The sequence below is a fragment of the Passer montanus genome, unplaced genomic scaffold (assembly GCF_014805655.1).
Source record: "Passer montanus isolate IOZ18808 unplaced genomic scaffold, ASM1480565v1 scaffold12, whole genome shotgun sequence".
Classification (NCBI taxonomy): domain Eukaryota; kingdom Metazoa; phylum Chordata; class Aves; order Passeriformes; family Passeridae; genus Passer; species Passer montanus.
In genome coordinates this window covers 1,529,692-1,544,668 of record NW_024358722.1, presented here as the reverse complement: position 1 = coordinate 1,544,668, position 14,977 = coordinate 1,529,692, and the positions used below count along the sequence as shown (strand labels likewise).

The 14,977-nt window shown below is 36.6% G+C and overlaps 1 protein-coding gene across 1 annotated transcript in view; it reads right to left on the bottom strand.

Annotated features, from left to right (window-relative positions):
* The window catches only part of SMYD3 (SET and MYND domain containing 3), a 385,175-nt gene that overhangs the window by 58,105 nt on the left and 312,093 nt on the right, over window positions 1-14,977 (bottom strand). The window contains exon 8 of the mRNA XM_039697893.1: window positions 10,002-10,112. Coding sequence (XP_039553827.1) covers window positions 10,002-10,112 — 111 coding nt within the window. The remainder of the gene's footprint in view (window positions 1-10,001; window positions 10,113-14,977) is intronic.

The window sequence follows — 14,977 nt, the reverse complement described above, 5'->3', positions numbered from 1 at the left end:
CTACAGAACCTCACAGTATCTTTCTCTACTACACAAAATGTCTAGAGATTCAAACTACTCTATTGTTAGATAGTAGCTGGAATCACACCTAAAGCACTCAAAGCTCAGAAGGATTTCTTTTGTGCATGGGAATGATGCAAGCTTTACATAAAGCTATACACTAGATACACTTTGAGAGTAAAAATTTTGTTGTGTAGATATCATAAAAGGAAGTGCAGGAGCTTTAGTTTATATCCAACGCTAAGACAAAGATTCATACCATAATCAATATGATGCAGCAACATATTTTTCTTTACAATGGTGTTCAGATAAATCTTGGGCAGAATTGTGATACAATGTTTTACTACAATCCCCACTTCAAACCACTGCTTAAGTTAAAATCAACATCTTCCATACAGTACACTGAGAAATCCCATGGAAAACAGCAGGGCATCCTGCAGTGGGTCAAAAAAATTCCACAATCCTCTGCTGTAACTCTCGTGGCTGGAGTACATACAGCCTTCTAAAGCCTGCCATCTTCTACACACACAGAAGTTTCTCTTCATGTCTTAGAATAGAGCTCACAAATACAAAATTTATAACTACAGCTTTAGTTATTGCATTGTTGTGACATGAATTAAATTATGGCAAGAAGCTGATATGGCACATTGCTTATCATAGCAATTTTTCAAGCCAAAGCATTTAGTCTGCAGTTTTACAGTCTGAAAAGTTATAGGCTTCCTTGTTATTCAAATGAGCTCATTCTTGCTTTAATACACCTCAGAGAATATTAGTGAAGGACTGGAACTGATTTAGGCACTGAAGAGGATGATTCTGTCTTTCTCAACCTATGGTGCTTTCTATGAATTCAGCCAGAACCTCAATTTTGAATTATTACACTGTCAAAAAGCAATTAGAATGAAGTCATGATACCTGATGACCTTGCCACATGGTTCTAAATCAGTCAATCAATATTTGAAAAATAAAATTTGGCTTGCAAAGAGTGTTGAAAAGCTTAGAGGCAGTTGGCAGGAAAGCCATCTCTCAATTTAAATAAGCCTAGAGAGAAAGACGCACTTTCACAATGTGGCATGGGAAATACCAATGTGAGTCTTTCTAGTAACTTCCATACTGAGATACACTAAAGAATAACTCATCTTTCAAAATTTTACTTGTATAATGGGCATTTCAGCATCTAATTTATGGCGAGAGATATGAAATAGGGCTTCACATTACCTAACAAAGATCACAAAACAAATAGCAGCAAAAGAAAAGCCCCACCATGTACTGGATGTGGAACATGTTGTTCATGAAAGAGGAAAATCTTTAGAATTGTTCTTGCATGTTCCCTGCATATCCCTTTGCACATATATATACATACAATACTGCTCTTGCCTGTGTTTATCTGTTTATTCAGACCTGTGTTTATCCAGTGTAGGCACATGCTCACTTCAGTACAAAAAGCAATCACAGTGAAAGGGTTCACAGAATATGCTATTCTTCCAAGAGAGGGAATGGTTTAGTTCATAGATTTAGTGATGGGTAGATTACCAGATATAAATCAGGACCACTGGATTAAACTTCTGCCAGACTTTTTAAAGCCATTATTGACCCATATAAGGTAAAACCATAGTCATACTTATGGGCTCAATGTGCACAAACCTGCTTAACACAAGCAGCCATTATTCCTCTCCTCTGATTGGAATTTTCAGCAAACTAGGACAACAGGCACTGAAATGAAGGTAATCTTTACCAAGCATTTACACCTACTGTATTTGCAGTATTTATTTCTAGTGATTTCCAGGCATTGTATAGACAGTAAGGGATCTCAGAAAAAAATACACTGTAAGAAAGGTAAGAATGATCAGGACAATTTCTTTTTTGACTAAGAAAAATGAAACAAGAGAAATTGCTGAGCATCATAAAGTATATAGTATACAATCAGGATGGCATTAAGAACCAGAAATTTGGAGTATGCAGAAAGCATATTCAGAATCTGAAGAGAAAGACACACAATGCACTGATATGAAGGAGAATCATAAGAACCATAGCTGAAAACATTTATTCAGAATGAAAAAGGTTCCTATGGAGTAGTATAGGGTAATGTCTTCAACAAGGAATGAGTTAAAGATGACAAAAAGTTAGCTGAAATTATTTGAGGATGGCATATTGCAAAGAATTTCAGTGATCTAATAAAATAGCATCCTCTTTTAAGTAACTCTCAAATTTGCTGATAAACAGTAGACTACTTTCCACCTTTTCTTCCTCCACGTTGATGTGACTTCAGATTGTTTGTTGACTTTAATGTTGCTATTTTATTTATAAAACTGGCAGTATCAGAATCACAGCTACACTGTTTTTCAGGGTTTTAGACTGTACAGAGTAAAATGAATATTTATCCCAAAAGCTGAGAGTCTACGAACAGACAAAACAATAAAATGGAGGTATCAAAATATATAGCATGCCCACAAAGGCTGATTTTATGGTCAGCCCATATAATTTTGCTGTCCCAGTTTGAATTTTTAAAGGTAAATGATAAATTGCTTTACTGTCAGAAAGGATTTTGCTTACATCCAGAGAATCAATGAGAAAAAGTTATTTCCACTCACCATCTTCTACTTTTTCTTTAAAATCATAGCTCATTAAAATATACACTTGGAAAGAAAAAGATTCAAGCTCCTATTTTTACTTGATTTGGAACAGGAGTCTAGAAGAAAGATACAGTGCACATCCTGGATTCATCTGAATCTCACCCATTGCCTGAGTTGTGGGGTTCCCTTACGCCATAGGGTCTGCTCTAACAGCTAGGAAAAAATGTCATTCTGGCTCTGGATGTAGATATTATTTTGTCCAAAGCAGATGACCTTCAACCAGAGAGATTTTTGTGTCCAGAAAATCAAAACTCATTCAGTCCAGAAATCTGCAGTTTAAAGTTGCAACATCCTTTTTGTTTTCTTAATGACTTACGGGATCTGAATTGAAACCTCTCATATTTCAATCAAATTACCTAATTAATAGCATTTTAATAGATTGAACATGCTGCAAAATAGAAAAAAGTGACTGATAAACAGATCAAGAAAAGGCATCCAAAATCAAGGTTATTCCCTAAGGTACTACTGTTATTAGAAACCACCTTGACAGGCTGAAACATACAAGACCTTATAGAAGCGCCAGTGAAAGATAGTTCAGATTCAAGTTCAGATACTGCAATGACTGGCTTCTATACATATTTAGGAAAAAGAAGTCTCTCCAAAATCATCACAGGAAAAGGTGTTTGGAAAGTGATTTTTCTGATCTAGCCTTATATTTAAATTACTCCTGTTTCTCTGAATATTCTATGCTTATTTTAGATTGCTAATCCAGAGTGAGACTTTTCTTACTTCTGCTTGTCATCCAGCAGAGACCAAACAGTGACTCCCATAGGAATGAGAACATCTGAAAAAAATAAATCCTACCAGTAATAGCTAGTTCTAACATTCCCAAGGAAGCTGGACATGCAGAAAAAATTCAGGCACTTAAATGTAGCTGCAACAGCTAAAAAAGTGATGAGAATGCCCTCTCTTCCCTTGGAAGAAAAAGTTTTTCTCCTTAAAACATCTGCCAGAAGATTTAAGTTTCCTATTAGATGGCTGGATCTGAAAGGAATGAGATTCTGCTCCACTGAGATGAGCAGAAGGCCAGACTCCCAGGAGGGTGCCACACTCCCAACTTCTATGTTTGCTTTAATTGTGAACTCAAGGGACCAAACTGATACAGGTTGCCCTATTAAGGATCTCCTGAAAAGGCAAAGAGTTTACATCCATCTTTCAACTCATGTCTATTTATAAGAACAGCCAGATCTTTTCCATGACCTTGACAACCCAAGTGAGCTCCAGCTGGATGCTGCCAAGTGGTGACCAGAGTGCACTGAGGCAGTCCCAAAGCAACTGGAATAGGCAAGCTGTCATGGAAAAATGATCACAGTGCATTTGCCACTGTCTTTGGAACTGCACTTCAGAGGAAAAAAATTACAATGTTGAAAGATGGAAGGAGCCTCAGAAGTCATGTAAGAAATGCTAAGAAGCTGAAGACATGATGCCTTTGTTAATGAACAAGAGATCCCAGAAATTAGAAGCGGCTGCCTTGTTTCTTACTGTTATTTTTGGCACTAGAAAAATAAAAGCCCTCTGTCCTTGGCTGTTTGGAAATCCATCCCAAGAGGGTAAGATCCTCTGAAAGAAACAGAAGAGTGTTAGTCTGACTGCTGGATTTCAGGAATGAGTCCAGGGTTTATGTCACTACCAAATGCCTTGCCAGAGGGAAGAAATAGCCAGCCACCTATGGAGAGAAACAGCATTGTGTCCCAGCAGGCTCCAGTTACTGCCACTGACTTTTGTAGGCACTGGTTATATTGACATTGGGCTGGAAGAGTAGGTGGGTGAAACATGACTGATCTCTGGCTTGATGTCATCCTGTAGTTTGCTTCAAAGGCAATTCTTGTGGCAAAACAGTACAAAAGATGAAGGATGAAAAATTTCTACAATTAACTGTTGCAAACTCTGTATTTTGATAGTAAATTAATTAAATCAGGATTCTCTTGGAACAAAATTCTGATAATTTTTTAATACACTGTTTGGTACTACATTGGTATTTAACAAGTTTTTTAGAATCATGACTAGAGAAACAGATGCTCCTAGTTTTGTCTTTGCTTTGATCAAAGGGTTTTATGTTTAGTTGTATAAAGAAACTTGTTTTCAACAACCCCTGCTTCCCAAGCTTCATCTTTTGAATTAATTTGGAGGTCTCATCTTTCATATTGTACTTGGAAAACTTAGTGAGAATTTAAATGTCTAAAAATAAATAAATATTTGGAAAACTGGGACACAAACTTATGGAACTTCACAATTCAGCAATTTTAAAAGGCACTTTTAGACATATAATTTTGTGTTTCCTGTGTCCTAAATATACGATCCCTGAGGGAGGGGTGACATTTTTGTACTAACACCAGTACAGTGATCTTGCATGAAGCCTTTACATCCTAATTAAAAACAACAGTCAGTAGTAATGCTCTTCATGCCTCTGTAATTTAAACACATATTCTTCAAAGGTATTGCTGAGAACAAACATTAAGATCAAAGGTGAAAATGTTGCATAATGTATCTTTGGTCATATTCCAGTCTCTTTCAGGAAACTTGGTAAGGCAAATCAACCACAGACACATGCTACACCAACTAATTTGATTAATTTACTTACATTTGATGAAGTTCTAAACTACAGTTGTGTTGTTCCCTCTGCTACAAAAATAATGTCAAAACTTCAGGTTCAGGGACTTATTTGGGGGGGGGGGGGGGTGTGGGTTTACAACAGAGCTGGTGGATTTATGTAAAAACAAGTAAAGAATTACAGGTGGTACTTTTATGTAGAGGTTGATAGCTTGGTTGCTGTTCAGGTGACCTGGTTTTGAGAGTCCTTGAGTTGGAAACTGGACTTGTGATGTTCTCTACCAAATTTCAGGCTGCAAGATAAGTAAGTACTTTTTGCAAAGCAAAAGAAATTATTAAAGGAATAACATGCTTACTGGTGTTATGCTGTTATTAACTTTGGCAACTCTCAAACACTGGCCAAATATAAAAATGATTCAGAGTCATGTCCATTGCTTTTGACCATGTAATATATAAAACCTTTTAAAAAACCAAGCTAGACTAAAATATTAAATCCCAGCTCCAAAAGAGAAACCCAACTCATAACAAAACCATTTTATAAGCACAAATGTCCCTGAAATCCTTGGCTAAAGATGCACAACATGAACAATTCTCTGGCTCATGACTGTGGAAAAAACTGCTCTTCATTTAAAATGTTTGTCACCAATGTAAACCCATCCTTAATTATAATTAATGGAAGGGGCTTTTATGTGCTGGAATAGTAATATGTTGTCAAGAGTTCAGCTTGGCACACATTCCTGAATTACAGTGGAGATTGATCTTAAAATGGAGCAAAGAATAATGTGTAAAGCTGCCAAAGATACAATGAACCGAAGACAATACAGTAGCTATAACTTAAAGTATTGGTGGACAGGAAGTATTCTATGAGTGACTTTTAGGAAGACATGGTTTGTTCACCTCTTTTAGTTCCTGATTTGTTTTTCCTAACTTTGGACAAAAGTCTTGTTTAGATTTGTAGTTAGTGCCATTTAATTTCTCAGGAATTGAACCACCAAAATGTTCCCCTCAATCTTATCTTAACCAGCTTACAGTGATGTATTTGTACTTGCCAGGCTGCTTGACCAGCTGCTAAAAGACACTGGCCAGCATTATGGTACATCCTTAGAATTAAAATGCAGCTCATATTGAGGCTCAGGCAAAAAAAACTATTTAAGATCCCCAGCTCAGCTATTGCCACTGTTTGCTTCTATGTTTTCTCATCCTCGATAGCAGCCAGCCATGCACCTAGATTATTCTGTGGCTGCACTCACAGCTGGAAAGGAAGATAAAGAACTGCTACACTACAGCAAAGATTCACTTTCAAATCCTTTCACCAGCAGTGACCAGTGAGGAACATTCCCTCTCATTTTGCATGGAGTGCCATTGTGGCTGCTCAGCCATGGAACCTTTCCCTTGGTCTGGTGAGTGCCAGTGTGTATCAGTTGATGCTAAACTTCAGTACCTTTGGCTTCAGCAAGGGTCCCTGTGGTTGGGCTGCAGCTCCTGTCATGATATTGAAAATGTAGCCTTTGTCTATCTCTAATACCTGAGATATTAGAGTCTCAGATCCTGACAACTGTGCAAGGGAGCTGTGTACATCTAGGCAGTGCTGTAACTGCACTCTGGTTTTCCCTGTCAGCTAGCACAGAAATGTGATCATGTCAGTCTTGATTTTGTGTTTATATATATTTCATGGAGCAGCATAATTTATCTCACCAAAATTTATCTGTCTAAAGAGTGGGCAATTTACTTCAAGGCAATCCTTTAACCTCTTTAATCCATTCCAATTTTCATGAATTTCTACTGAAGACAGTGTGAATGAGCTGCTTGTCATTGCTCTCGGTATGAGGGAGGCACAAAGCACACAAATAAACCCCACACCATTCTGCTTCAAGAAATTATTCTCATTTAAACAAATCCATCACATAAAGCTAAAATACCTTAGAAAATACAACACCTTTCTTTATTATCCTTTGGGCACCAGAATACTCAGCAGAAGCATAAATTACCTATAAATTATTTTCTCACTGCATTTGTAGAGGCTGAACAAACCAGAGCTTGACAGAACATTCACAAAAATGATCCCCAATACAGACAGTCTGATCTGTTTTCTAGTCAAAAACCTGCTGAGCTCCAGTTGAAATGGTAGCTTCCTACCAATTATGAAAAATAAGGGTTGAATCGTAGAAAACACAGAAGTTGCTCTTGAATAAAAAAAAAATTCCCAAGGTCACTTGCAGTCAGTAGCTGACTTGAGAACAGAAACTTGATACCATCTTCCTTTTTCACTCAGGCATTTAACACTAAATGAATAAGCTTTTTAAAAATACAGCAGGAAACATAAATTTCATTGATAATTATCTTGCCAAATGTTTTTATAAATATGAATAAATAAGGATGCATGCAACTAAGTACAAATAAACATAAGGTTTATGGGTTCTTCATATAAACTTGTAACATATATTTCCCAGGGGATTTGCAGGATCCCCTTTTAGAACATTACAAAAGATGTAGAATAAAAGCTACAGTGCAAATCACTTGACATAAAACTTTACTATAAATTGATGTGTGCATCTTGAGAGCTTTCACTAGTCCCTAGTATGTGTTCAGCAGCTCACAAGCACACTTAGCAAGACTGGAGTAACACAAGCTCTAGAAGTGTGTGTAAATGTCTATAAATGTGATTTTAAAAAGGGTTCTAGCTTTTTGCATGAGATGACTGCAAATGAAAAAAATCCCCAACACACAAGAACTTACTTGAATGGATAAAGCATTTCTGGAATTTGCATTTTTACCTATAAGAAAGATACATGTGACAAACTGCTGTTGACTAAACTATCTTTTTTTCTGCAAAGCAGTGTTGTAATATGGGAATTTACTTTTAGCTGACTATATTGATTCACAATATTGACTCTGCCACTCTTGATGACCCAAAGTTACAGCTGTTGTCTATTCTATTGACAAACATTTTGCATTTTAAAAAAATTTCTAAGATGATTTAGAAATTTGTCTCAATATTAGGGATATTTCAGCAGGGATATTTTGAATAATTTTATCAACTTTAAGCATCTAAATCGAGACATTTTGTAGTTTAAAACCCCAGGACTTCCAAAAGTATTACCTCCTGCTGTACCTGCAGTACATGACTCTCAGCTTACTAGCAGTGACTGAGATAAAGGAAAAAAATTAAAAAGCTAGTCATGAAGAGATTGTACAAATTCAGTTGTCACAGAGAAATTAAACACAATACTATGAGCACTGCCGCAGATAATATTTAATCACCCTAAACTGAAGCTGAGGATAAAGATGTCTTCTTCATAGACATTAACAGACCAAGCTGCCATGAGGCTTTTAGACCTCCAGAGACCTCTTAACATGGTAACAACCAGGCAAGCACAGAATTTCAGAATGTGGTCACAAATAGCCTTCCAAACATTTCACAGTATCATTCCCAGGAAAATTTTGTGAAAGGGCAAAATAAAGATCTATAGACTATGAAAACAAATGAAAATAATATTTTCAAAAAGAATAATGAATTAATTTTAACCTGTGTATGAGAGTATTGCTTTCATTAACATATGCACATATAATTTCACTACAGTATTTTTGGATGTTATGTGTTGATTCTTACAATGACATACACACCAGCCTGGGGATATTATATCCTAAAACATTCCACATGCTCAATGATCTCTATACCACTTGCCTACCCTTTCACAAACTTTAAAGTGATCCTTGAAGACTCTTTAGCCTGCTTATTTTTCTTAATCACTATTGCATCTGTGAGGTTGCAATTTACCTAATACTAATCCAAGATTTCATGGCACTTGAGTGACCATCTTTAAAAGAAAGATAAAAAGAGGTCTTCACAGCCTCTGAGTAGAATTGCAGCAGCTTTTATCAGGCACAGAATGCCAACATGGACAGGAAGTCATTTAGCATTATGTCATATGAAATTTTCTGTGCTCTCTTTTTTGAACTGCCTACTAATGAATCAAAACATATGATACAGTTTAAACTTTGGGGGTTTCTTTTTATTTTTCTGGGGTTTTTTTCTGTGCAGCTATTCTTTCATTAATCATATTATGCTCCTTGGAATTACACTTTCGTCAATACCTTTCTTACTATTTGTAATCTTACAGGAACACATTTAGCTATGGCAGGTGACTTACTCCAAACAAGCATTTGTGAAAATAAGAACAAAAGTACAAAAGAGACTTAGTGCATAAAAACTGCTATAAAGCCAGCCTCATTTTGCCAATTACATTTAATCTCTCATCAGCCTATGAGACAAATTTAGTGTTCCAAGGTTGCATAAATATGAAGCAAACCAGAATATAATCAAATCAATCTAGGCTGAACCCTAGTAAGAGATCACACTCAACAAAAGTTTATCTAGTACAACCACTGACCTGCTACTCCAAGAACTTGTGATGTGAGCATAAAAACTATAAAGTCACCCAAGGGTGTTTACCATTCTCTCTATCAACTGCTGAATAAGCTTGGTAGTTCTGGAAAATTACTTATGCAGGTGTTTGGCAAAATTAATTCAACATTATTTTGAGGATAAGTACAACCTTCCTGTAGTATCAGACAAGTGGCTTCAGTTGAAGTTCCAAGATTACTCTTTTGAATACAAAATGCCAACACTTTCTGCTTTTCTTTCATTCACAGTTGTCTTTCACAGCAACAAAAACCACAATGAGGGCAGAGGCAATTTTCTCCCCTCTTCTGGCCATTCAATGATTAGCAAAAGATAAGCATTAAAATAAGGAAGGAAAGCTGCTGACAGGCCTTAGAAAATTCTGTTTCACTGGCAAGGAATTTCTTCTCTCAACCTACCTTCTCTTGATTCTGGCAGAGTGGACAATCACATTCGAAGCAATACTGGCGCAGCAGCTGCTTCTGGCGTTCCCTGGTAGGCATCAGTGATTCAACGTAGCTGATGGTGAGCTGTGTGCAGTACATTAAAAAAAAATAGTTGGTACATTTTACAAAAGATCCATATTCGGGGTATGTTTTGGCAGAGGCAAAATTTTTTGCATACAACATTTTTTCCCAGCATAAAATAAAATGCTAACAGATTATTTTCTAGAAGAAATGAACTACTTTAACATAAAGTGAGAAAAAGAGAAAAATAGTTTCCATTATTCTTGTGAAAGTGAAGAACACTTTTTCACATTTCAATATCAATATTGTTTGTAATTATTAATTCTGCCCAAAATTATCACTATTTCAACTTTTAATCCTAATTTGGAAGAAAAATAAAAGAAAGGAAAGTAAGAAAAGATAGCAAAGAAACTATGCATAAAGTATCCGAATTCCTTGTGCATGAAATCTCATTTTCTGCCTAGCTCCAGAGCTTAAGAGTGTATTTACCACTACTGTTATACAATATCCAACTATCTCCAAAATGTTTTTCTCAGGGAAGCTCTTACTTTCTTGCAAATATGTGTTTGAGCCTGAGGGGAATTCCTCTTATGCCATATCCATTTTCAGTATGCCAGTGATGTTTCCCTTGTGACCAAGGAAGCACAAAAGCATTGCAGTCTGAGTTGTTTAGACTATTGACAAGAATATTTATTAAAATGATAAAAGAAAATTTGTGCCTAAATTTGTGCCATTTTGAACTTCTTACACTGTACAGAGTGAATTCCAATGAGCTACAGAGAAGTCTGTAGTTTGTTCTCTTTGATGCCTGCCAGAAAGAATTTTACAGGACTAACCATTTGTAGGGTTCTTGAAATGTTTGAAGTGCTTCACAGGCACAAACTAATGATAAGGAAAAAAATATAACAAAAAAAACAGCTCAGTTCAGATCACCATACAGTCACATGTTATTCAGTGATTACACTATCCGCCCAACACACTTTGAAACACTCCAGAGGGGTCAGAGCTGAAAAAAATCAGGTCACATTATTTCATCCTGAGCCTAGACACTTCAACTAATTGGGAGAATTTTCACATGGTTTTCAGTTAAATCATGAATCCATTCAAAGAAATTACAGGAAAACCTGACCAATTTTAGTAATGACCATGAAATCCACTGTCAGAACCTGCATTTTTACAAATTAGTGGGCATTGTAATTGAATGAGCAATTAACAAGCAACTAAAACAATGACTGCATTTTTTTTCATTTATTATTACAGTGTAATTTGATTACATACTGAAGGAGAACTGCGTTAAAAGAAGTCCACTGAGATGGCAAAGTCAAGCATTTAAAATTAATATGGCCTCATAATTGAAGATTAATGGTACGATCAATGAAAGTGACAAATTAAAATTCCACAATCAATCAAAAGTTAGAAAGTGTGAGAACTTTGCTAAATTTAGAATTATATATAGTGTTGTTCTGTCCCAGCTTGTGCATGTCTGAGCCAAGAGAGTATTAGTTTCACCACTACTGGCTTACAGCAGAGCAGTCTGTACTAATATTTTACATGGGAGTCGTAGGCTTCCCTCTGATCTTTCTGCAGTGAATGGATGGCAATTGTGCTGCTTATTTATTTTCCATCCTTTTCTTCCAAGCTTTGTCTCTTCTGTCCCATTATCTCCAATGTTCCTCTTATTCTTTCTCTTTTCTTCTCTACCCCTCAACCTGAGTATCATTTTCCTGTCTTGTTCTCAACAGATTATCTAAACCTGTTTTTTAGCCATAAATTCTAACTCCAATGTTCCTCTTATTCTTTCTCTTTTCTTCTCTACCCCTCAACCTGAGTATAATTTTCCTGTCTTGTTCTCAACACCAGATTATCTAAACCTGTTTTCTAGCCATAAATTCTAGCTCCTTGCATAGCCACTTATGGTACAATGGGATGATTTCATCCTTGTGCCAGTCTCAGATCTGTCCTTTAGCCTTATCCTTCACCTTTCCCCACTGTGTTCACTTGTTTTCCCAAGTCAACAGTCCTTGTTGCCCTACTCTGATTTCTCAAATATCTTCAGTGACCCAAACACCTTTGTCCTCACTTCTTTCCACATCTGGTCCTAATCTGCATCCCCCTTGGTGTGGTAAGAAAGATCTGTCTCCCTTCCTTCCCACAAAGCATTTTCCATCCAAGCTGCAGTCCTAACCTCATCCTTCAGACATTCAAACCCCAATTTCCCTCTCCCATCAAAAGCCTCCCAATCTTCATGTCTCCTTGCAACTCACAAGGTTTTTCTGTCAAAATCATTCCACACACTGGCTGTTCCCTGTCTCTTGTCCTCTGCATAAACATCTCTGGTTTGGACTCATGTCCTGCTGGGCTTTAGGTTCAGGTGGTATCCAACAGCAAAAAGGATTTAACCAAGTTCAGACACAGTGCAAGACAGTAGGAATCTTCTCGGAAAAAAAATCCTCTGAGATTAGTCTACTCTTTGCCAAAATATTTAAGACAGTGGCTTAAACCCTGTCATTACTATTGAAACCATCCTTAGGCAGGTTTTAGTTATAAAACTGCAAAATAAACACAGAGCCAACACCAAATATTCCTTACCTATCCAGCCTACAGGCTTCACCCCTTTCTCTCTTTATATTTTTGGTTTCCACCCCACCATCCCTGTTTTTTCATTTATGTTGCAGAAACCTTGGGGGTAAGATGAAGTTTCAAAAAAGACATTTCTTTTTCAGAGGTTGCCAAACACTTGTGGATATGAACAGTCATGTACCAACATATTAAAACATATGATTGGACAGAAAGAGGAGAAGAGTATTCATCACATTTATCTCTCCTTTTAGCGTTTTAACAACTTAGGGTCTCTCTTGCCCAAGTTCAAATTCCCAGCCCTGCCAGCAGAAATCCATAAGGGAAAAAATGTTTGTAGCTGGCAGACTGAGTGGTAAAATATAACTAGAATATTTAGAAACATGATAAACATGATCAACCTAACAGTGACTGAGCCTATACTAATAATTTAATTGTTTAAAAACAAAATTTCTGTATTCAAGTCTCTCTTCTGTCCTTGCTTTAATTTTGGATCACTTCACATTAGATGCAAGGCTCATTTAACTTGTACATATTTAGGAAATATGCCCATTTATCAAAGGTTGTCTTAATGGTATTTGCATGTGGGATGTATGCTACTAATTAAAACATTACTTCAACTGACCAAAGCTTGCCTCTTTATTGCATCGTTTGTAAAGAATGCAGTAAATCTTTTCCCCGCAAATATATATTATTTGGAGAAAATATATTAAAAACATGTATGAAGGCAAGGAATTATTTAACAGCCACAAGACTTATTGACTCTTAAGACTCTCCTTAGAAACACAGCACTGTCTGAGCCCTGCTTCTTGCTCTGACATGGAAATTCTTTAATCATGGATAAGGTGGTTAGTTTCTCATGTTCCTCATCTGCCAACTGAGGTAGACAGGATTTTCCAGTACTGCCACAATGCAGTGACCTTAATTTATGTGGGGTTTTGTTGTTGGTGGTGGTTTTTTGGTTTGGTTTGGTTTTTGGTAACAGAATATAAGCCACAAAATTTCTAGACAGAAAATTATGTGAAAATTTAATATCAAGTATTTCAATGCTAACAGCAGGGGGAAAAAAAGGGATTAGTTCCACCTTGGTTTTGCAATCATAGGTCTCACAATCTTAGAGAGGTTGTGTACAGAAATCTGTTCCTTAGACAGAGTTATAGAAGTGCTTAGCAGTCTGCACTCTTTCTGTTTTGGCATATAAGATCAAAATGCCTTCTGCAGTGGTACAAAACCAGTACAACTTCTAATTCAAGGAAAAAATTGTTTCTAAACATTTGAATGGGACAAAATGTAATGTGTCAAGCATACACAGATAAAAAACTTCTCACAGAATTACATTAACAAAAACACTATATAACTTGGCTGAAATCTATCATGAAAATGGATTTATTTGCTCATCATCTGAAATCAGTATTTGTTTTTAGTATTTAAAAAAATGTTGCTCTGTAAGGTACAGTCAGTTATATGATAGTCTGAAGAAAGATACAAATTTGCTCTAGCTGAACTTTGAAACTGGTGAGAAGCAAAGCACCCATTTTGGAGCAGAACTGCACCTCAGCTAATCCATTCTGGCTCCTAAAAAGAGTAATTGATTTGAAGCCATACAACTTCTGATTGGAAAGGAGGCAAAATCTTCTCAGGTCTGCCTGCAAAACACTAGGTAGACTCAGCAACTAACAAAAAATCGGTTGAAATTACAGCACGCATCTTGATGCTGTTTGAAGCGGTTACCTAAGGGTAGGGAAATGATGAAGACCTCTTAAGAGTAGGCTGCTTGTCTTCTTGACAAAACTAGTTGATAGGCTACTTGACCAGTAAAGGAGGTCTCATGATCTCTAGACAAATAATTTTTGCTTTTTTATAATCCTTCCCCATATCTCACCTTTCTTTGCAGCATTTATATTTCATTTTTGCAAAGAGCTGCAAGTAAAGGAAAGCTTTGTATGCTGTCAAATTAACATCATCTAAAGTTACAAAAACTGTAATAGTCAACATCACCGAGAAGTTGTGGAGGTTCTATCCCCAGCAGAGTTCAAGGCTGGTTGGATGGAGCTCTGAGCAACCTGTTCTAGTGAAAGGTGTCTCTGCCCGCAGTAATGGACCAGATGACCTGTGAGGTCCCTTCCAACTCTAAATATTCTGTAATTCTGTAATTCTCTTGAAGAGGAAGAAGGTGTTATAATTAGTCTGAGATCCTGGAAGCAAAGTTCAGAATGCTGAGATGACTACAATGGATCTCATCTCCCCTTATTTTCCTTCTTCTTTCCATAACAGATCTAACCTAATACTGACTTTGTAGCTTTACTTTGTCTCTTAAGCCTTAAGCCCATTTTCTTCCTGGTAAGACATTA